General features: G+C 49.7%; 2 protein-coding genes across 2 annotated transcripts in view; one reads left to right on the top strand and one right to left on the bottom strand.

Moving 5' to 3' along the window:
- RAB11FIP5 (RAB11 family interacting protein 5) overlaps positions 1-24,102 on the top strand; it is a 59,248-nt gene that overhangs the window by 6,183 nt on the left and 28,963 nt on the right. Inside the window, exon 2 of the mRNA XM_083571032.1 lies at positions 22,822-23,264. Coding sequence (XP_083427158.1) covers positions 22,822-23,264 — 443 coding nt within the window. The remainder of the gene's footprint in view (positions 1-22,821; positions 23,265-24,102) is intronic.
- Positions 1-24,102, bottom strand: part of WDR54 (WD repeat domain 54) — a 285,494-nt gene that overhangs the window by 255,286 nt on the left and 6,106 nt on the right. The window lies entirely within an intron of this gene.

Here is a 24,102-nt window from a genome sequence, read left to right as displayed (position 1 = left end):
ATTGATGGGCTAGCCATGGTCCTTTCCCTGAGCTCATGCAATTCCTCTCTGGCCTGGGCTTCAGCTGCAGGAAGGGCTTAATCCTGGAAGCCATTGGTCAGTGGCCTGATCCAGCCCCCCCAAATCTCTCCTTCCTTGGAGGTTTCTAAGCAGAGGTTGGGCGGCCGTCTGTCTTGCATGCTTCAGCGAAGTTTCCTGCATTGCTGGGGGCTGGACTGGATGACCCTCGGGGTCCCTTGCAACTCTTAAGATTCTATGATTCTGTGTCCAGCAGTCAGCAACAAGCGTGCGTCAGAGCCAGTGCCCTGCTGAGCAAGTAGCCAGTTGATCTCCCTTCCCTGCCTTGCATCTGGAGGGAGAAACTTTCAAATTGTCTTTACTCCTTCAAAGGGCTTTAAACTCACTTCCTGCCTCCCCACCTTCAGCAATTTTCTCATGGCAGCTATTAATTGGAGGAATGCAGACAAAAACATACGGGCAAACGCCTTACTGGACAAGGCAACACCCCGTAAGCACCAGCCCAGTGACGGATTAAAAACATGAGCTTCTGTTTGTAATGTCATGCATATCCTGGCTTGGGCCTGGGCTTTTAGGGAGGGGAGTGTCTGCATTTTGCAGGGTGGGGCTTGAGGAGCCTGGGTTGGGCAGAGGGGCCCTGCAAAATGCAGCCCCCATGCCCTCACCCACAAGTTTGTAGAACTCCTGGCTGCTTTGTCAGCAGACTGGGGTGGGAATAGGCATGCATGTCCTTGCAGCCAAGCCCTGCTCCTCCATTCTCTCCTGACTCAACAAAAACAGCTTTCCTGTCGGGTTGGCCTTCCTGCAAACCAGCCAATGTTTCCATGCAACCAGATAACCTCCTTCGTCCTTTGCAAGCAGGTTTCCACCAGCGCATCTGCTTGGTTCGGTTCTGCGTTCTCTTGTGTGTTTTCCTAGCGTACGACCTGTTCCTTTCCTGCCTTGGTAGTGCAGGAGTTCGTCTTGGGTCCTGCTTGCTCCGCTGGGTGTCCTTGGCATGGGCCCAGTGCCCTCCCTGCACCCCTGGCGTGTGGCTGCCTAGCCGACGTGGGCCTGGTGCGCAGCCTCTGCCTCTTGCCCGCCTGCGCATGAAGAAGGGGCTCGTGGTGGGAGCAGCAGTGCCACTTGGGGAGCGCATCTGTGTCTGGGGCAAGGGAGCCCTTGACTTCAGTCACAAAAATGTGGGTTTACAGGGTGAGCTGCCTTGGGATGAAATAAATGGCTTTCAGCAGGTTGAAGCATTGCAAGGGGTTAGACTGGATGACCGCATGGGTTCCTCCCAGTTCTGCAATTCTCTGAACCTTGAGGCGTTTTTCTTGTACGGGGCTGTGGTTGGTCACAAGTTGTTGGCCTCCAGTTCCCATCAGCCCAGTCGCTGGAGGGCACCAGGAATGTATTGCTTTGGTTTTTAATTCTGCTTTTCGTCTGTTTAATTTGCCTTTTTGTCCCATAAAATGCAAAGGCCCCATAACATGGAATTTGAAACCCGTATACCAAAAACATCATATGCTGCAGAAAGTGCCCCCAACTCCTGCGTGTGGCCCCTACCCTCCTGCAGCAGCTGAAAAGTAAAAAAGCGAGTAAAAACGCTTTGAGCTGGTGTTGGAAGGTCAAGGGATGGCAGGATGGGGACCTTGTTCTAGGAAGCGCTTTCGCTCAGCGACAGAGGAGAGAGGGATCTTGTGCTCTGGTCCCGCTTGTGCTTTTCCCACAGAGGTACCCAGCTTCGAAATTCACCAGGCGCATTCTGCACCTGGCCATCGGCCACTTGTGGCCAAGCGAAGATGCCCGGGCGCCCAGCGTCTCCCCCACCTGGAGGCGCACACCTGGGGATCATTGGATTCTAACTGTTTCCACACACCAACACCCCGTCCTGTAGAATTCTGTCCGTGATGTTTTATCTGCACAATCAGAATGAACTTCAGGAACCAAAAAGTCATCTTGGAAAATACGACTTTCCAGCCTTCTGGCCCCAAAATGGCAACTAGGCATTCTGCTTTGGCGACTGCCACCCTGGCTCAAGGTGCTATTTAGCACCTGGCTGATATATATGAGGTTCTAATGCAGATATCTGGTTGGCCACTGTGGCAGCAGGATGCGGGCCCTGATTCCACAGGTTCTTCTCTTGTGCGTATGCCATTCCTTGAGGGGGCTTCTGCTGTGACAAACGACCCGAGCCTTGAGGCTGCATTGGGGCTGTGTGTGGGGTGATTGTGGAGGCTCGGCTGTGTTTGGCCAGGAGGCCGAGGCCTTGGCATTTGGGCAAAGCAGGCTGCTGGCTGACTCCTTGGCGTCTCTTCCAGCTGTGCTGCTGCTGGGGGCTTCTCAGTGGGAGGACTCTGGCCAGGCCTGCTTGTGGGTCAGAATGAAGCTTCAGAGTCGTGATGCGGAAGAGTCCTTCCGCTCTGCCCCTGCGGGGTGGATGAGCAGGGGAGATGTACAAGGCGATGATGTTGCATGCCCAATGTGCTTTCAAGGTCTGCAGCTCCTGTCTGGCTCAGCAGCTTCCGCAGGGATCGCTGGGCTGGCATTTTTGCAGTCAAAACCACAGGAGGGTCTCGGTGTTGCCTTGAAGGCTAACAGATGCAGGGGGGTCCTGGCGCAGAGTTTTGTGCACTGAGCTGTTCCTGGAGACCCCTGGCTTCCCAACCACCGACTGATTAGCTAATATGCTGGCCTGATTGGTTGAGAAAGTGGTGATCCTTGGGAATCACTTCCAACTCTATGACTCTGTAGTAGGTATTGTTGGGGCTGGGATATTGTTTAGGGGGTTCTGTTGGGGGGTGGTTGCTATTATTAATTTTTGTGCCTTTGTTTTATATCATGATTTATGTGGAAACCTTCAGTTTGGTTATGTACTTTGCGATGTTTTATTTCTTGTTTATGACTACTTTTGTCATGTGTTTTTGTAAGTCGCCTGGAGCACGGCTTGGACTCTGGAAAGGCGGCCTACAAAAAGGTGCTTGTGTGTTTGTGTGTGGCCACAATCCATTCCACCAGAATCCATTCCCTGGTCCCTCAAGGCCCTGCCGGGGACTCTGCGTTTGGTGTGGCTGCGACTCTCCTGACTTCCTCAGTGGGCTGATGGATCCGGTCCAAATCTTCCCCCAGCCTCTGTGCCGGGAAAGTGGGACATGCACCTCTTGGCTCTCACCAGCCATCGATTTTCCTTGGCACACGTGCAATGCAATGCGGAATATTTTCTTGGCAGGATTTGCACCCGGGGGAATCCCTTGCGCTTTAAGTCTCCTGACCGGCAAGGCTCCTGTGGAAAGTGGAGGGCGGTTGCTACCTTGAGCTGGGGGATGATGGCTGAAGTAGCCCCCTCCCCAAATGTGGCTGGTCTCTGCTTGCTTCCTTGCAATTCCTCCCTCCCCCCCATGCGCGAGCATCATAAGCCAGGTATTGATGTGCCTTGACTGCTGCAGTTGATGGTGAAGTCCACCAGATCTGCAGCTTGCTTGAGTCTGGGGGCTCCCAAGAGTCTTAGGGCAGAGGCTGGCTCTCTGGCCATTATCTTGCTAGGCTGGGATGCGCGCACATGTGCTCCTTGCAACCGACCTGTGGGGCCACCGGATCTGAGTGTGCAGCCTTGCGGGCAACTGTAGAGACAGTGCAGGCCACTTGCAATCATTTGTGAGCAGAAAGAAACGGGCCGGCCGTTGTGGCCAGAGGCTGAGGGGCAACTTGTAAGCTGGAGTGGGAGCCCCCCGAGGTTGCTCTTTTAGGAGTGATGAGTTGCGTACAAGTAAAATAAAGTTAACCCCTTCCTATGGGCTGAAGAATTAATATTTAATTAATATTTATGGTATCTGAAAAAGTGTGCATGCACACAAAAGCTTATACAGTGGTACCTCGGGTTACATACGCTTCGGGTTACAGACTCCGCTAACCCAGAAATAGTACCTTGGGTTAAGAACTTTGCTTCAGGATGAGAACAGAAATCGGGCTCCGGCGGCGCGGCGGCAGCAGGAGGCCCCATTAGCTAAAGTGGTGCTTCAGGTTAAGAACAGTTTCAGGTTAAGAACGGACCTCCGGAACGAATTAAGTACGTAACCCGATCTACCACTGTACCCAGAACAAACTTAGTTGGTCTCCAAGGTGCTACTTGACAATTTTTTAATTTTAAAATTATGTGTTATTAAAAGGTGTGTCTTGCACCTTTCTCTTGATGTCATAATCAAACCTAAGTAACAGCAAAATGCTGCTAGCACTAAAGGAAAGCTGGAGGGTTGGGCAGAGGAGTAATAAGGATTCCACCCTAAATTCCTTCTTAAAGGCCACTGACGCTTGAAGACGGGAGGGCATTTCACAGCTGGGAGCCACCGCCCTTCGTTCCCACCCATTGCCCTTCAGGCCGCTGCAGCTATGAGCCCAGTTTCACTTGGTGTGGATAAGTGCGGAGATCAGTCAGGGATGCTTAATTTGATGGGTGATGTAAACACCTGCTGCTTAATGTTACGCGTAGCTGAGCTGAACTGACTTGTTGCAACTTAATCAGGTTGTGCGTTCAGCCAAGACAGGACTGGCACATGTGGTCTCTGCAGGTGTGCCAGGGACTCCCTTCATCCCAGGTAGCCTTGGCTGGTGGATGGGAGTTTGAGGGGGGGGAAGCTTTAGTCCAGCAGCTTCCAGGGGGCACCACGTTGGTTGCCCCTGAGCTAAGATGCATTTTGTACCCCTCCTGAGTCATTGCTGCTTGTCTGTGTTTTTAAAGACATGTATTTTATGGTTGTGTTATCTAATCGATAACGGGGCGAGCTCCTGTTTCTCTGTCCCAGCTCCTGCCTATGAAAGTACACCAGCGCAAGTAGATAAATAGGTACTGCTGTGGCGGGAAGGTAAATGGCGTTTCTGTGCACTCTGCCACTCGTCACGGTGTCTTGTTGCGCCAGAAGCGGTTTAGTCCTGCTGTCCACATGACCCAGAAAACTGTCTGCGGGCAAATGCCGGCTCCCTCGGCCTGAAGTGAGATGAGCGCCACACCCTATAGTCGTCTTTGACTGGACTTAACCGTCCAGGGGTCCTTTGCCTTTCTTTTACCTTGTTATCTAATACCTGAAACCTGAGCATTTCTTATGAAATGAGAAGGTGGGATTAAAAATTAACCATAAATAATGCTTCCAGAAATCCTATTGAGTGCATCTGCTTGGTGGGTCTGATCTGGCTTTTTACCCAAAAAATGCATTGTCCATTTTTCTGTTTACACATCGTACGATTTCCATGATACAAAATTTCTCTAGAGACTTCCCAACCCAGCACTCTGTGGCCTTCCAGATGCATCTGACTTTTGCTGCATATTCGTTAATTTTCTCCTTCCCTTCCTTGGGGCTCTGATCTTATCTGGTGCTGCAGCAAGGAGCTTACTTGCCTACAGAATGTGCTGGTGGAGCCACGGGGGATGCCCAGGACAGTTGATTCTGGTCAACATGCAAGTTTCCTCTCTGCAAAACACCCAGAAATGAGCCGAACCCAGCTAGCACTGCCGGGTGCATCACACCCTCTCCATTCAATTCAGTGAACCTGGATGTTTTCTCTCCCTCCCTGTCCATCTGTCCCTGTTGGAGGAGGAGCAGCAAACTCTCCCGCTGCTTCCGTCATTCATCAAAGGGGATTGTTCTGAGTGGCACAGCTGCCCCTCGCCTGGGAATGGAAATGTCATGCTTGGGAGTGATCCCTCTGCTGTGCGCTGCAGATAAGTCGGCCTGGTCTCTGGCCTTGGCTGCTGTTGGCGCTGGCCTGGCCGCCTCCTTGTTTTGACCCAGCGTGAAAGATCTGCAAACAGGCTGCCCGACTGGAGCTTGGCAGGCAGAGCCGGGCTGTGTCTGCGGAGAGGACGTTTCTGGCTTTCCATCTCCTCCTCCTCCTAATGGGGCCGTTGGGCAGACTCATGCGCTTCCTGTGTGCCGTTCCTGTTTCTCATTTTGCAAAATGAGTCTGGCTGGCAGAGCCGGAGAAGCAGCCAAAGCCCAACTCGCTTATTCCCCTCGCGTGGCGAAGGGCTTTGTCTGAACTGTCAAGAAGATGGATTGAGTCTCTGCGTTAGGGAGAGCTCCCTAAGAGCACTTTGGAGGCGGGAGAAGCGGCCTTTGCCGCCTCCTTGGGGGCTTTCCGAAGGGCCAGGGCTTCAGAATCCGAGGGTCCAGGCACAGCAAGACCCACCTGCACCCAGAAAATGAGGATGGGGAGCTAATAATAATAATAATAATAATAATAATAATAATAATGTTTTATTTATACCCCGCCCTCCCCAGCCATAGACCGGGCTCAGGGCAGCTAACACCAATATAAAAACAATTGATTGAAATACAGATTAAAAAACAAGATTAAAATACAACATAAAAACATTTAAATGCAGCCTCATTTCAGTGGAAACTCAAATCAAAAACTTTTTTGGGGATGAAAACATCAAGTCTTCACCAAGGCCAACTATCCGGACTGGTCCTACGTGGGCCAGAAAAAAGCCAGGGAAGTCCCTAAATAGGAGATCTGTCACAGGAGAAAGGAAAGAGGGGGAGGGGATCAAGTTGATTCCAAGCCAAAGGCCAGGCGGAACAACTCTGTCATGCAGGCCCTTTGGAAAGAAATCAGATCCCGCAGGGCCCTGGTCTCAGGAGACAGAGCGTTCCACCAGGCCAGGGCCACCACTGAGAAGGCCCTGGCTCTGGTTGAGGCTAGTCTGACTTCCTTAGGGCCCGGGACCTTGAGGGTGTTGCTATGTATGGACCTTAAGGTCCTCTGTGGGGCATACAGGGAGAGAATTAGAATTGTAGCTCCTAAGGGCTCCGAGGGTCATCTAGTCCAACCCTCCGCAATGCAGGAATGTGCAGGTCTCCTAGAATGCCAGGTCTGTCTGGAGCTCTGGTGCTGACGCAGCTGCCCCTCGGCTCAAGTTAACCCTTCAGCTCTTTTGCAAAAAACTGAATTAAAAGCTTCTCTTTTTTTAAGTTAAAATAAATGGAAAGTTTCCCCACCACAAGGGGAGGGGAGGGTCAACCCTTCAGCAAGGATGCCCACCCTAGCTGAGGCATCAGCTGAGGAAAATGCCCCCAGTTGGAAGATCTCAAGACCCTCCTGGCAGCAGCAGTCCCAGGAGCCCTCCTGGGACAGAAAGTGGCTCAAAGGCTTCCCAGCTCCAATTCCCTCCCTGGCCCCAAGATCTCGCTTGATGGTTGTGGGTTTCGACAGCGCCAGGAAACCCCTCTCCCCGCAGAGTCGGAAAGGAGGTCTTGCAGCAGCCTCCGTCCCCGTGCAAAGATTGCACCACAGCCGCCCAGGCGGGGTGAGGAAGAGGGCGATTGCGACACCCGCAGGGTCCTCCTGCAGGGACCCCAGGAGGAAGGAAAGGGGGCAGGCAGCCTGCCTCTGAACAGCAGGAGGAAAGATGAACAGGAGGGGTCCTGGAGGGTGCCCCCCCAGGCAGGGCTGAGGGGAGCAGGCCAGACTCCCTGGCCCCAAACGCAGGGAGGGCTGCCTTCCATCTCCCCTAGAGGCAGACAGGGGCTGAAATGGGAACACGGAGAGATGAGGAGCCCAGTGTTTGGGGGTGCTGTTCTTTGATGCAGCTGTTCAGATCATGGGGACGAAAACGAGCGAAGGCTGGGGGACTTGGGGATAAGAGCATAAGGAATCAGAAACAAATGTTGAAAAGTACTTTTCCAAATGGGACATGGGTGGCGCTGTGGGTTAAACCACAGAGCCTAGGGCTTGCCGATCAGAATGTCGGCGGTTCGAATCCCCGTGACAGGGTGAGCGCCCGTTGCTCGGTCCCAGCTCCTGCCAACCTAGCAGTTCAAAAGCACGTCAAAGTGCAAGTAGATAAATAGGTACCGCTGCAGCGGGAAGGTAAACGGCGTTTCCGTGCGCTGCTCTGGTTCGCCAGAAGCGGCTTAGTCATGCTGGCCACATGACCTGGAAAAAACTGTCTGCGGACAAATGCTGGCTCCCCAGTAAAGCGAGATGAGCGCCGCAACCCCAGAGTCATCTGTGACTGGACCTAACGGTCAGGAGTCTCTTTACCTTTACCTTACTTTTCCAAAAAAAACCAGAGTCCTTTTTGCTGGGGAAATTCAGATGGAAATTCCCGGGTGTCAAAAAAAGGCTATTTATGTATGCCACTACTGTGGCCCGTGTTTTATAAGCCCCCAAATGGAAAATGAGTGAGGTCCCAGCTGAAGAAGAATGGCAAGTTAAGCTGATGGAATATGCACAACTGGCAGACTTAACATATAGAATAAGAGAACAAGATGAACATACGTTTAAAGAAGATTGGGAAATGTTTAATGAATACAAGGGTGGAAATTGTGTACACTTGAAAACGTGAGCAGCATTAAGATAAATTTGGCAGTGTAAATAAGTTTTGATGGATGCAATAATGGAACACGGAATGTTTTAGTTTATGTCAAATATGCAGGGATCTACGGCATGCAAAATGAACCATGGAAGAAGGGAAGACATTGATATTTTAAGGTTGCTCAAATGAATATTCTAAAATGTAAAATAGAAAAACTTAATTATACCAAAAAAGAACATAAGGAGAGTCTGCTGGATCAGACAAAGGCCCCATCGAGCGCAGCATCTTGTTCTCCCAGTGGCCGACCAGATGCAAGCAGGATCCGAGCACAAGAGCCACTCCTGCATTGCAGGGGGTTTGACTAGATGACCCTCGGTGTCCCTTCCAACGCTGCAATTCTCTGGTTTTATTTTATTTTTTTAAAAGATATTGAGGTTTTACAAAAACATAGGTTTACAAAAGAAAAAAAAAGTCATATAGAAAGAAAAAGATACAAAAATGAGAGCATACAGAAAAAAGAAAAAAGAAGAATAAAAATACGAAATACAAAAAACAAATAGATAAAAAAGAATTAAAAACAAATCCGTTTTTTGTAACTTTAAACTCATTAGCTTGTTTCCTTGGCCTCCTCACACCTCCCCTTTTTGTATTCCCATTTAAATAATCAAATCAGCAAATCCTTACCCTCTTTCGTTTATCTTAACTCTATATCTTAACATATTATAACTCTATATTTTCATCCATTATCAATTCATTTTTGCATATTCTTATTAACCTTGTTGCTAATGCCACTTATTTTCAATCCAACATCATTTTAACATTCATTAATTTTACAATGTTTCTGCAGATAGTCTTTAAATTTCTTCCAGTCTTCTTCCACCAACTTTTCTCCCAGGTCTCGGATTCTGCCAGTCATTTCCGCCAGTTCCATATAGTCCATCACCTTCATCTGCCACTCTTCCAGGGTGGGTAACTCTTGTGTCTTCCAATACTTTGCAGTAAGTATTCTTGCTGCTGTTGTTGCATACATAAAAAAAGTTCTGTCCTTCTTTGGCACCAATTGGCCAACTATGCCCAGGAGAAAGGCCTCTGGTTTCTTCAGGAAGGTATATTTAAATACCTTTTTCATTTCATTATAGATCATCTCCCAGAAAGCCTTAATCTTTGGGCACGTCCACCAAAGGTGAAAGAATGTACCTTCATTTTCTTTACATTTCCAACATTTGTTATTGGGCAAATGATAGATTTTTGCAAGCTTGACTGGTGTCATGTACCACCTGTAAATCATTTTCATAATATTCTCTCTTAGGGCATTACATGCCGTAAATTTCATACCGGTGGTCCACAACTGTTCCCAGTCAGCAAACATAATGTTGTGACCAATATCTTGTGCCCATTTGATCATAGCAGATTTAACCGTTTCATCCTGCGTATTCCATTTTAACAGCAAGTTATGCATTCTTGAAAGTATCTTAGTTTTGGGATCTAACCGTTCTGTTTCCAATTTTGATTTTTCCACCTGGAAGCCAATTTTTTTATCCAAATTATAGGCCTCTCTTATTTGATAATAATGAAGCCAGTCTCGCACTTTATCTTTTAATTTATCAAAACTCTGCAATTTCAATTTGTCTCCTTCTTGTTCCAATATTTCCCAATATTTCGGCCATTTGGCCTCCATATTGAGTTTTTTCTGAGCCTTCGCTTCCATTGGTGACAACCACCTTGGGGTTTTATTTTCCAGTAAATCTTTGTATCTTATCCAGACATTGAACAATGCTTTCCTGACAATATGGTTTTTAAATGCTTTATGTGCTTTAACCTTGTCGTACCACAAATATGCATGCCATCCAAAAACATTGTTAAAACCTTCTAGGTCCAAAATGTCTGTGTTCTCAAGAAGCAGCCATTCTTTCAACCAGCAGAATGCTGCTGATTCATAGTAAAGTTTAAGGTCTAGCAGGGCAAATCCACCTCTTTCCTTTGCGTCAGTTAATATTTTAAATTTTATTCTAGGCAATTCTCTGGTTTTAGGAACCCTCCCTTCCAGTGCTTCCCAGCAGCTGCCATTCAGAAGCATTTCTGCCTCCAACTGGGGTGCCCTCTGCGCATTAGTGCCCTCGGTGTGCAGACCAAGTGGGGAAGGACAACCAAGAGGCTGGTGCCTCAATAAGGGGAGCCCCCCCCCCGTTGTTCAGGAGTGAAACACCTGCTCTGCATGCAGAAGGGCCCTGGTTCCATCCCAGTAGCATCTGCAGACAGGGCTGGAAAGACACTGGAAGTCAATGTGATCAAACCTGAGCAAGACAGACCCATTATCTGAAGCTGCAAAAAGCATCTCCCTCTGTTCCTAAATCCCAACTTTGGTACAGAGAATTACCGTATTTTTTGCTCCATAAGACACACTTTTTTCTTCCTCAAAAGTAAGGGGAAATGTCTGTGTGTCTTATAGAGCAAATGCGTGGTCCCTGGAGCCGAATTGCCCAGGGGCAAAAAGCAGATCGTGCTTCTTCTTTTTTTAGAAAGAGGGAAGGGGGTGTTGAAACAAAGCCGCTGAGCAGCTGATCAGCAAGCGATCAGGAGGGGAGATAAGGGACTCTAGCGATAAAGGAGGCTGCCTGGGAGGGGGGAGGTAAAAGCACATGGATCCTCAGGATTTTTGCACTGGGTCACCCCAAATTCACCATCAGATCACATAGCATGTCCATAGCTTCAGCCTGCACCAAAATAACCACACACCCACTGTTGCGTGGGGCTGAAATGGTGCAAAAATGTGGTTACAAAGCACAGATCCACATGGATCCTCAGGATTTTTGCATTGGGTCACCCCAAATTCACCATCAGATCACATGTCTGTGGCCACAGCATGAACCACAAAAATCAGACATCCACTGTTTCATTCAGAATATTTTTTTTCTTGTTTTCCTCCTCTAAAAACTAGGTGCGTCTTACGGTCAGGTGCGTCTTATGGGGTTCAGTTCCGTGGGTTCCACAAAACCCCCGTATATCCAAACCTTTGGAGCCCCACCCCGTGGCTCGTGGGTGAAGAGGGAGCACCCCCTTCTCTCCCCCTGGGCATGACAGTGACGCCTAGGAGGTGTAGTTGGGGCTGCTCCCCCCCCCACTCCCTTCTCATAGGCGGCAAGTCGTCACTTGATGTTGCTGTCAGTTGGTGATGGCACAGATCTGCACCTGCTTCTCTGGGGAATCCGCAGCTGAGACGTTGGCATTGCGGGGGGCTGGAGTAGATGACCCCTGGGGTCCACCCCACCTTTGAAATTTGATGATTCTCTTCTCTCAGTTGGGGACCTGCCTCCCCTCTATGGCACTGAGCAGATCTCAGTTTAAGAATCCTTGGATATTTTCCTCTGATCTTCTGGGATGTTGGCTTCCTTGAACGCACAAAGGCAGGACAAAGGCCTGTGGTGCGGGGGGCGGGGGGATGACCTCCGCCTGCAGGGTCAACTTTTAGGGGGTCCTGAAGAGCAGCCCCTCTCTCTGCAGGGGCTTATAGGGACGCCGTTGTTTTCTCTGAATGCCAGGGAATTGCACGTGCAGAGAAGTCTCTTGTGCTCATGTCTCGCTTGTGAGTTTCCCACCATGGGCATCTGGTCCGCTGTTGTCAGAACCAGGTGCTGGACCAGAGGGGCTGCGCACAACACACAAACACAACTTCTCTCTCTCTCTGCAATTCTTCCAGGCCTCAGGTCTCCTCTTCGCCTTGTGTGTGTGTTTGTAACTTGAAGCCTGTGAAATCATCGGCTGCCGATGCTGAGCAAGGCTTGGCATCCTCTTCAGGGCATTCCAGGCCCACCAGGCCGGACTCTGCTTCTCCTGGCATTTCCTTTGGGGGCTCAGGGCTGCCTGCCATGTCGCCTTCTGACACCAGTGCAGCACCTTATTCCGCAGGTGCGTCCCGGTTCCCGCAGTGCCCCCCTCACTCCTCCTCGGGGGGTTCATGCAAAGCGCGACTTTCCCACGGCGCCTCTCCTCCCCGTCATATCTGGTGCTAAGCTCCAAAGCCCAGGCATGTGAGCAGACAATGGGCGGCTGTTCGGGGCTTAAGGCACTTGTGCGCCGGCTCTGGTGGGATGGGGGGAGGCGGGGAGGGCCCCCCCCGACTCAGAAGGGGGAAGCCCTCAGACTGTGTGTGTGTGGCTTGGAGGCTGTGAGCCCCTGGACGTTGCAGGAATGGCCTTGGTGCAATTGGACCCTGTTTTCACCCATGTGCACCTGTGGGAGAAGAGTGTGCCTGTGTGTCTCTGTGTGAGACTGTGTTCTTGCTGTGTGGGCTGCTGCTGTTGCTGCTGCTCTAGACGTGATTTCTGCTGATGGCAGGAGAAGGTTTGCAAACTGCAGGAAAGAGGCAGGCCTCTTGGGAGGAGGAGGGGGCGCCAGGGGGCTGCAACTGCGGAGGGTCTTCTCCTGTGAGGCTTGCAACACTGAAAAAGGTACTATGATGCAGATATGGTGGAATTGTTTAAACATCAAACAATTTTGGGAAACAATATATAATGAAATAAAAAAAATGTTTAGATATTCATTTAGGAAAACATCAGAAGGTTTTCTATTGGGAATAGTACCAGGAAGTCTAAAGGAAGAAGACGAGACATTATATTTATACGCCACTGTAGCCGCAAAGCTATTGATTGTGAAAAATTGGAAAAGTGGTATTATACCGACAAAAACAGAGTGGCTTGCCAAATTATTGGAGTATTACAATATATCCAAAACAATGGGAGAAATCGGAAGGATCTCAAAAGAGAAGATAGACAAGGACTGGAAGGTGTTTAAAGGATACTTGCAAAATCATATTGAAAAATCAGAACTCCTATTAGAATAAACAAGTTCCGTTATAAGTACTGAAATACTAAATAAGATGGATAACAATGTGTAACAGAAAAAGAAGTAGAAAATTGGTTTAAAAGTGTGTGAAAGAAAGTAATAGAAGTGAAAGAAATTGTGATTGAGTAGATTGGAAGTCTAACACAAGTGAGGGATGGTGGTGGGAAAAGGAAGTATCTGTGGGATTGAGTGGGGGTGTGTATGAATACTTTTAAGGACTGTATGAAATGTATGTTTGTATATTTGTAATATGTATGTATTAATGTTGAATTATTTTAACAGTAAAATATTTGTGTTAAAAGAAAAAGAAAAGAGAGAGAGGCTCCATCCAGTCTTCTGCTGGGCTCTCCAAGAGTGTGTGGGAGTTTGCAGAAAGACTCCCTGCAATGCCCTGGGGGCCGTTCGGCTGCCTCCCTTCGCCCACCAGCAGCTGCCGGCTGGGTGTGCTTCAAGCGCCCCTCCCTTCCTGCCCCCCACCCCCGTTTTCTGCTCACTGGCGCGAGGAGCCTGCGCACTTTGCTCTGAAGTCAGCGGTTTGTTTTTTTTTGCTGAGAGCAGCATATTTCAGCAAGGAGGGGCCCAGAGACTGGAGGGAGGGGGGTTTCAGCACCCCCCCACTCCTCTCTGCCTTCAGAGCAGTCCGCCGGAGCTGCCCCCTTCAGTCTCAGACTTCTCCCACTGTTTGAGGGCACAGGACAAGGTTTTTGGGGTGGTTTTTTTTGAGGACCCCGGGTTTGCTTCCGAACTCTGGCTGTGTTCAGATGTCAGGCTAAACCACAGTTCCTCGCAGCAGGTTGCTCAGTCCTGCAGGGGGTGACTGGAAGAAGCAAAGATCACCCGTGTTGAAGCGGTGATTCTTCAGCACCAACTTTGTTGGACCGGTCATGTTGTGCGGATGCTTGATTACAGTCTTCCAAAAACCAGCTATTCTATTCCGAACTTAAAAATGGAAAGCGTAATGCTGGTGGTCAACAAAAGAGGTTTAAAGACTCTCTCAAGGCAAATCTTAAAAAATGTAGTATAAACAACAGTTGGGAAACGCTGGCCTGCGAGCGCTCCAATTGGAGAAAATAATAATAATAATAATAATAATAATAATAATAATAATAATAATAATAAAAAATTGTACCCCACCCATCTGACTGAGTTTCCCCAGCCACTCTGGGCAGCTCTCAACAGAATATTAAAAAAACGATAAAACATCAAACATTAAAAACTTCCCTAAACAGGGCTGCCTTCTAAAAGTCAGATAGTTGTTTATTTCCTTGACATCTGATGGGAGGGCGTTCCACAGGGTGGGTGCCACCACCGAGAAGGCCTTTACCAAAGGTGTCGTGGGCTTTGAATTTTCCTTAAAACCATAGAATTGTAGAGTTGGGACTTCCAGAGTCATTTATCTCGAAGTCTTCCCCTTAATTTTGCCATTTCAGCGTGTTCCATCAGTTTTCCTTGCCATTCTTCTTTACAGTCATACCTTGGGTTGAAGTAGCTTCGAGATGAATATTTTTGGGTTGCGCTCCGCGGCGACCTGTAAGTAACGGAGCGTGTTACTTCTGGGTTCCGCCGCATGTGCAGACGCTCAAAATGGCGTCATACGCGGAAGCGCCGAAATGCGACCCACGCATGCACATCACGCAGTCGCGTGTTACGTTCGCTTCAGGATGCGAACGGGGCTCCGGAACGGATCCTGTTTGAATCCAGAGGTACCACTGTAGCTGGTATTTCAGTACTTTTCCATCTTTGTGCTAGCAATGTCCTCGCTGCAGTTGCAGCATACATAAACAGTTTTTTCTTTTTTGGGACGAGAAGTTCTGCAAGGTGCCGTCATTCCGTGGCCAGGGCCGTGTTATCTGTCCGTCTGTCCGTCCGTCTGGCTACCTTCCCCTGCCTACTTGCCCACCCCCTGCAAGTTCTGCCTTGCAAGGCGAAGGGGGGGGGGGCAGAGGGCGGACTTGAGAGTTGGTTGTGGGATCACAAACCTGCCCGTCTTCCCCGGCTGCCTGGCCCTGTCCTGTCCTTTGCCCAGGCAGGGGGGCCAAGACGTCCCAGGGACCCCCGGGCGAAATAGGAGCTCTGGGTGTTTATGCCAAGCAGAGAAGCGGGCACAGGGAGGGGGCAGGGAAGACCCCCGCAGTGCTGCTCCTGGGGCAGAGGGAATCCGCAGAGGGACACCTGCTCCCCCAGAACTCTGCAAACTGGGATCTGTTCCAGGGTGGATTCGATTCAGATCGGTTTAAATCACGACTCAGTAAGACTTGATTTAAATCTTTTTTATTTTTTTTACAGAAAGACTCATTCTTGCTGGTAGAATCTTAATATTGACAAACAGATGAAGGTTTATTATTTTTGGAATAATAAATGTTCAGCGTAGTTTTTACAGTTATATCAAAAGTTACTGATTTGGTATTAGAAATGCAGAGACAGATAATTATGAAATTATCATGGGGTGTAATAAGCTAACTATATTTGGACGGCTTTTCTGCTATACTTCATTGGAAGGAGAAAAACAATCGTTTCCTTTTATAATAATTTATTTAGCTGAAGCAATAACATTACAGCATAAGTAGCCATGTTTATTAACTGATGTGGTTAAACAATTAAAAAAACAAAAACTTAGACTGAGTTTTAGCTCACATGAAAAACTTAAAACAAATCCTTATTTCCTGATGACTAGCCTTTGGGCCATAATGTAACTTAAATAGAAAATGATCTTTGGAAAGATTTTTCCTCCAAAAGCATTTTATTTTAAAAATCCGATTTAAATTAAAAAAACACACACACACAAACCATTGATTTTTTCCCACCCTGGTCTGTTCCCAGCAGCCCAGTGACAGAAGCATCCATCCTGACGAAGCCAAAGGGACGCAGCAGATGCTCTAAGTCAGGATAAGGCCGTGGGGGGAGAGAAGAGAAAGAGAACCCCCCCCCACCAGACAGGTTGCTGCCTCCAGGCCTGGAAGAGAACCTGTTCCAAGCACTGTAAAACCGCCCCCCCATCCCTCTCACCCCCTTTGGCTTTTGCAGGAAATACAGCCAAACTGTCACATACGGAAAGCAATTCATTTGCAGGGTTTTATTATTTATTTAGGGACGCGGGTGGCGCTGCGGGTTAAACCACAGAGCCTAGGACTTGCCGATCAGAAGGTCGGCGGTTCGAATCCCCGTGACGGGGTGAGCTCCCGTTGCTCGGTCCCTGCTCCTGCCAACCTAGCAGTTCGAAAGCACGTCGAAGTGCAAGTAGATAAATGGGTACCACTCCGGCAGGAAGGTAAATGGCGTTTCCGTGCGCTGCTCTGGTTCGCCAGAAGCGGCTTAGTCATGCTGGCCACATGACCGGAAGCTGTCTGCGGACAAACGCCGGCTCCCTCGGCCAATAAAGCAAGATGAGCGCCGCAACCCCAGAGTCGGCCACGACTGGACCTAATGGTCAGGGGTCCCTTTATGTTTACCTATTATTTATTTGCAGGGGTTTACGGTTTGTTGGGGGGGGTCGATTCCCTTTCAAGAGCGTGTTTGCCTTGTTGGGGCGTCTGAGCCGGGCCAAAGTCTCTGGGGGCAGCAGGCCAAGGGTCCTTCCTTTGCAGGCCCCCCCCTGAAAGGTCCAGGAGGATGGCAGTTTTCTTAAACCATGGGTAGGCAAACTACAGCCCAGGGGCCGGATCTGGCCCAGTCGCCTTCTAAATCCGGCCCGCGGACGGTCCAGGAATCAGCGTGTTTTTACATGAGTACAGTGGGCGCTCGGGTTGCAAATGTGATCCGTGCGGGATGCACGTTCGTAACCTGCGCCAGCGCACACACGGGTTGCGATTCGGTGCTTCTGCGCATGCGCAAAGTGCAATTTAGTGCTTCTGCGCATATGCGACCACCGAAACCCGGAAGTAACCCGTTCCAGTACTTCCAGGTTTTGGTGGTCCATCACCTGAAAAAATGCAAACTGAAGTGTCTGTGACCTGAGATATGACTGTAGAATGTGTCCTTTTATTTAAAATGCAATTCTGGGTTATTTGTGGGGCATAGGAATTCGTTCATTTTCCCCCCTTCTAAATATAGTCCGGCTCCCCACAAGGTCTGAGGGACAGTGGACCAGCCCCCTGCTGAAAAAGTTTGCTGACCCCTGTCTTAAACAAATACCGTTTTTTTTGCTCTATAAGACTCACTTTTTCACTCCTAAAAAGTAAGGGGAAATGTGTGTGCGTCTTAGGGCGCGAATGCAGGCTGCGCAGCTATCCCAGAAGCCAGAACAGCAAGAGGGATTGCTGCTTTCACTGCACAGTGATCCCTCTTGCTGTTCTGGTTTCTGAGATTCAGAATTTTTTTCTTCTTGTTTTCCTCCTCCAAAAACTAGGTGTGTCTTGTGTTCTGGTGCGTCTTATAGGGAGAAAAATACGGTAAGTCAAATACCTGCCTGACTTTGGTCTGTGTTCGTACTGCTGGCGTCTGGTGGGTTTGCTTGCTTTTTGGAGGGGATCTAGTGGACCTGAATCTAGTGTGCGTTTTGTACGTGGAAAGACCTGAGCTGTGTCTGCAACGAAAGAAAAAGAAAAGGCGGGGGGAATCTGGTGTAGCTGCTCTTGGAGAGAGCTGTGTTTCTGCTGGTCAAGATACACAGCCGGGCTGATCCGGACAACATGTTTGTTTTGGCGGCGCTGGGTCTCCACCCTCCTCTGAGTGGAAAGACTTTCCCTGACTCACCGGCTGCCCCTGTTCCTGGCAGGCCTTTCCATCGGGGAGGCTCCTCTGGGCAGCTGCTGCCCTGTTTTCGCTCTCCTGGGTCCCTGCCCCCCCCAATCCTGGGCTGCCACCGATTTCTGCAGTGGGGCTCCCTATCCTTTGGGGAAAGCAAAAGCCGCCTGGAATATTATTATTATTATTATTATTAATAATAATAATAATAATACAACAATAATAATAATTTATTATTTGTACCCTGCCCATCTGGCTGGGCTTCCCCAGCCACTCTGGGCGGCTTCCACAGAGACCAAAAATATACTAAAATGTCACACATTAAAAACTTCCCTGAACAGGGCTGCCTTCAGATGTCTTCTGAATGTCAGGTAGTTGTTTATCACTTTGACATCTGATGGGAGGGCGTTCCACAGGACATGTGCCACTACCAATAAGGCCCTCTGCCTGGTTCCCTGTAACTTGGCCTCTTGCAGTGAGGGAACCGCCAGAAGGTCCTCGGCGCTGGACCTCAGTGTCTGGGCTGAACGATGGAGGTGGAGACGCTCCTTCAGGTATACTGGGCTGAGGCCATTTAGAGCTTTCAAGGTCAGCACCAACACTTTGAATTGTGCTCGGAAACGTCCTGGGAGCCAATGTAGGTCTTTCAGGACTGGTGTTATGTGGTCTCGGCGGCCGCCCCCAGTCACCAGTCTAGCTGCTGCATTCTGGATTAGTTGTAGTTTCCGGGTCGCCTTCAAAGGTAGCCCCATGTAGAGCGCATTGCAGTTGTCCAAGTGGATGATAACTAAAGCATGCACCACTCTGGCGAGGCAGTCCACGGGCAAAGAGAGTCTCAGCCTGCGTACCAGATGGAGCTGATAAACAGCTGCCCTGGACACAGAATTGACCTGCGCCTCCATGGACAGCTGTGAGTCCAAAATGACTCCCAGGCTGCGCACCTGGTCCTTCAGGGGCACAGTTACCCTGTTCAGGACCAGGGAGTCCCCACAGCAGCCCGCCGCCTTCTTCTCCTATTGTTAATAAATAATAAAAATAAAAGAGGACCCAGGAAGCGGGGGGGGGGGGGGCTATTGGGGGCTCCCAGGCACAATTGCTATGCTGGGTCTCCGCAATCAGAGGCAGCGATGCTCCTGAAGATCAGTTGCAGGTGGGAACTGCAGGTGTCGGAGCTGCTCCTGGTCTTAGATATATGTTAAATGTTCATAAGTGTACCAACCAAGCACGTACATCGATCAGCACAGGAAGACCGACCTGAAACCATTTTTTATTCCCAAACTGACCTCAATTATTTCTCTGCAAGGTCAAAGTGGGAAACCTCCCCTTTGTCTCTTTCCTCACAAATCCTGTCTTAAGGGTATGTCTGTGTATGAATAGGGTGAGCCTGTGAACTGGCTCAGGAACTAAGTATTTGTCATTACAAAAGACTGGCCAGGCTCCCCAGGCAATCCAGTCAAGTGACCATTCAACAGGTAACCTGCCAGACAGGAGGTAAACAAAGCGCTCAGATTTCTGCTGTAGACCACCTTCTCTGTGATGTAGGTATGATGTATCTGGGGGGTGGTCTTAGGTTACACCCCTTCTATGATGTATGTATGATGTATGGAGGGGTGGTCTTGAGCTCCGGGGCAGGGAATTTAAAATGTCTATATAAGGGTGGGAATACCTTGGTTCTGGGTCCTCCTCCTTTCCTGAGTGTGAAGGGGGCACCCTGTTGCAAGAGTTTAATACAGATCAGGCTTACTAGCTGCTTTGCTTCCCAATATTCTCTGGTTGGCCTCTGTTATTTTCTCCTACCAATAGGGAACCTACGTAAGGACTCTATATGGGCTCTTGGATACCCCATAAGGGAAAAAGGGGCAGATTTTTGTTTACAACACTGGTGCCCAGGGAATTTCAAACACTTGCAGGGGTGGGAGGAGAAGAATGTCGAGCCTTGGGTCTCCCAACTCCCAGCCTTGGGTCTCCAGCTGCCCTACAGTTCCCATCATCCCTGGCCCCTTGTCCTGCTAGCTGGGGCCGATGGGATTTGTAGTCCCACAACAGCTGGCGTCCCAAGTTTGGGGGAATCCTGCTGCAGAGGGTTTCAGAGTTCTCCCTGCAGGCAACCAAGGTGGGAGGGCGATGGGGGCAAGCAGCTGCCAGGACCTCTGGGGCCTTGCGAGGTTGGCGTACGTGTGTGTCTTGGGCACCCAGGTTGGCACGGGTGTGTCTCAGCTGCACGGCTTGTGTAGCAGGACTTGGCCTGCCAGGGGAAGGGGTCTTCCTGGAGCTGGTCCCAAACCTCTGTGGGCTTCAGTAGACGCCTGGCCAATTTGCACTCTGGGGGGCCAAAACCTCCAGGCTTCCAACTAAATCTGACATGCTGCCAATGAGACAACAATGGTGTTTGTGGCAAGGAACAAAGAATTGATTTCTACAAATAATCAGATGCCTTCAGTCCTCCCAGATCAGCTGCCAACCAGTTGTGTAGCGCATCCTGCCTTTGAGCAAACCGTGCAAGGGCTCACGCAGCGGCTGTGTCCCTCTTCCCCTCTACACCCCCCCAAAACCCCGCTTCCTGTGTTTTGGAGGTGCTGCTTCAGCATATTTTGTTCCGGGAGTTTTGGGGCGAAAACGGCTTGCCTTGCGCCATGGGAGGAGCGAGAGGCTGCGCTGGGGCTTGTGGTGTTTTAGGGTTGTGAAGGACATGGGGTTGTTGTCTCAGGCAAGACCCAGAGGAGAACCTGGGGGTGGGGGTCCTGGGGGGAGGATTTGGGAATGGGACACACGAGAGCAGGAAGGGGGGCTGCAATGCCATGAGAAATCTGTAGCGGAAACTGCTCTCCACTAAGTGACAGCAGTCCAGTAATTCAGCAGTGGAAGAAAAATGACAAAATAATTGCAATAGAGAAACTTTTTGCAATGGATTAAGATGTAACGCAGGAGAAAAGGTCTGAGTAAAATCACCGTGGGGAGGGGAGGAAGTCAGCTTATGAAATAATGTAATTGTTTGACTTGAGGGTTGTTGTGAAAATATTTGAAAATTTTAATAAGTTACAGACACACAGAGAGAGCAAGTTTTGCTTTGTTTTGTGCATGTCTTGCAGTTTTCGTTGCTTGGTTGTGTTTGCCACATTGCTGATTCCTTGCATTTTTAAAATCTTACCTTGCAAAAGAATAGTGCTTCTAATATGCTTTTAATATTGAGCTTTAAATGGTTGTGACCCACCCTGGGACCTTCGGGTAAAGGGTGGGTAAGAAATCAAGTTGTTATTTTGATTTGGGTTCCCAAAGAGCCAGGTTGGGTTCCCAGGGCGGGGCAGTCAGGTGGGGGCTGGAGTGTCTTTCTGCATGAAGATTTCCCCCCTGCCGCTTGCAGATTTCGTTTGTTTGTTCATTTCATAAAATCAGTACCCTGCTTGATTGTAAAAAAACAACAACAACCTCAGTTTGCCAAAACGGTAAAACAATAATTTTATCAAGGGGAGGAATTAATAACAATTTAAGACTTTTTTAAAAAGCTAAAATAACCATAGACAAAAAGCAGGTGAAAAGAGGACAGTTGAGGCTCCTGATATCAAGAGGCAGGGAGTTGTTGTTGTTGTTGTTGTTGTTAATAATAATAATAATAATAATAATAATAATAATAATAATAATAATAATTTATTATTTATACCCCGCCCATCTGGCTGGGTTTCCCCAGCCACTCTGGGCGGCTTCCAACAAACTATTAAATTACAGTGGTCTGTTAAACATTAAAAGCTTCCCTAAACAGGGCTGCCTTCAGGTGTCTTCTAAAAGTTTGGTAGTTATTTTTCTCTTTGACATCTGGTGGGAGGGCATTCCAAAGGGCAGGCGCCACCACCAAGAAGGCCCTCTGCCTGGTTCCCTGTAACCTCACTTCTCGCAGGGAGGGAACCGCCAGAAGGCCCTCGGAGCTGGACCTTAGTGTCCGGGCTGGATGATGGTGGTGGAGACGCTCCTTCAGGTATACTGGACCGAGGCCGTTTAGGGCTTTCAAGGTCAGCACCAACACTTTGAATTGTGCTCGGAAACGTACTGGGAGCCAATGTAGGTCTTTCAAGACCGGTGTTATATGGTCTCGGCGGCCGCTCCCAGTCCCCAAGTCTGGCTGCCACATGCTGGATTAATTGTAGTTTCCGGGTCACCTTCAAAGGTAGCCCCACGTAGAGTGCATTGCAGTTGTCCAAGCGGATGATAACCAGAGCATGCACCACTCTGGCGAGACAGTCTGTGGGCACATTGCAGTAGTCCAAGCGGGAGATAACCAGAGCATGCACCACTCTGGCGAGGGAGGGTCTCATCCTGTGTACCAGATGGAGCTGATAAACAGCTGCCCTGGACACAGAATTGACCTGTGCCTCCATGGACAGCTGTGAGTCCAAAATGACTCCCAGGCTGCGCACCTGGTCCTTCAGGGCACAGTTACCCCATTCAGGACCAGGGAATCCCCCACATCCGCCTGCCTCCTATCCCCCCAAAACAGTACTTCTGTCTTGTCAGGATTCAACCTCAATCTGTTAGCCGCCATCCATCCTCCAACCGCCTTCAGACACTCACTTATTTATACCCCACCCACCTGGCTGGGTTTCCCCAGCCCCAGTTGGGCAGCTTCCAACTGAATATTAAAAACAATACAGCATCAGACATTAAAAACTTCCCCAAACAGGGCTGCCTTCGGTTGTCTTTTAAAAGTAAAATAGTTGTTTATTGCCTTGACATCTGCTGGGAGGGCGTTCCACAGGGCAGGCTTGATGAAACAAGGGTGTTTTGAGACTCCGAAAAGAGGATAGTTGAGGCTCTGGATGTCAAGTGGCAGGGAGTTCCAGAGGGCATGTTCATGCTCAGAGATTTGAGGTCGTGCACATGAGGGACGGATCCTGGAGGGGGTAACAGGCCTGTGTGAGAAGGGGATGGGGGACTAGCCGGGGCCCTGGCCTGGCACATTTCTCATGCGTTTCTTGCCCCTTCTTCCCCCTCAGGTGGTACAAGCTCCACTCCAAGCCTGGGAAGAAGGAGAAGGAGCGCGGGGAGATCCAGCTGAGCATCCAGTTCACGCGCCACAGCCTGACGGCCAGCATGTTTGACCTGTCCATCAAGGACAAGCCCCGGTCGCCCTTTGGGAAGCTGAAGGACAAGCTGAAGGGCCGGCAGAAGTACGACCTGGAGTCGGCCTCGGCCATCGTGCCCAGCAGCAGCGGGGCCCTCGACGAGGAGTTTGGCCTGGCGGGCAAGAAGGCCAAGGCCAAGGGCAGCTTCTTCTTCAAGAACAAGCTGCGCAAGTCCTCCCTCACCCAGTCCAACACCTCCCTGGGCTCCGACAGCACCCTCTCCTCGGCCGGCAGCCTGGTGGGCATCGGACCCTCCGAGGCGGGCATGGTGCCCTCGCCCAGCCGCCACAGCAGCTTCTCCACTGACCGCTCTGGTAAGAGGGAGGAGGGCGGGGGGAATAGCTGGTTGAGGGAGATTCCGGCATTGCGGCGGGTTGGGATGGATGATCCCTGGGGGCCCCTTCCGACTCCATGATTCTGTGATTGAGTAGAGCCTAGAAAGGTGCAGTACTTTGATGAGGAAATACAGGGGTACCTCAAATTGCTAATGGGATCCGTTCTGGAGGTCTGGCTGCATCCTGAGGAATTCGCAACTGGGGGACCGCTTCCGTGCATGTGTGTAGAGCGCTTCTGCGCATGTGGCGGAACTCGGAAAAATACTTCTGGGTTTGCCGCATTTGCATCCCGAAGTTTCCGTATCCAGAGGGATACATAAGCAGAGGTACGACGGTAAAAGTCACATTTTAAAAAATAAGTAAATTGATATACCGCCGTTCTTCCAAAATCACATGGCGATTTACAACATAAAAACGCAAAATGCATAATATAATATTTAAAAAGCCAGTAGGGCATCGAGTCAGCCGTGAAAACAGGATGCGCACTTGATGTGCCATGGTCCTGATCCAGCAGCAGGTGCTCTCCTGAGGTTCCTGTGCTTCTGTGGCACTGGACTCGGCCCCTGTGGGAACGAGATGCTGGATGAAATGGGCCCCCTTTGGCCTGATCCTGCTGCCAAAGGGCTTTTTGTAGGTTCTTATCCTGATGTTCCATGAGACCCTCTCTCAGCACTTTGAACAGGGCCTGGAAGGGGGTCTGCTTAGGGGTTTGGCAGTTGGTGCCTCGAGCCTCCTGGCTGCCATAATAATAATAATAATAATAATAATAAGAAGAAGAAGAAGAAGAAGAAGAAGGGTAGCTGACACAACACTAATT

This window comes from Podarcis filfolensis (genome assembly GCF_964270895.1).
Source record: "Podarcis filfolensis genome assembly, chromosome: 9".
NCBI lineage: Eukaryota > Metazoa > Chordata > Lepidosauria > Squamata > Lacertidae > Podarcis > Podarcis filfolensis.
The sequence above is the reverse complement of the archived record's forward strand: the minus strand, read 5'-3'. Positions and strand labels throughout refer to the sequence as shown.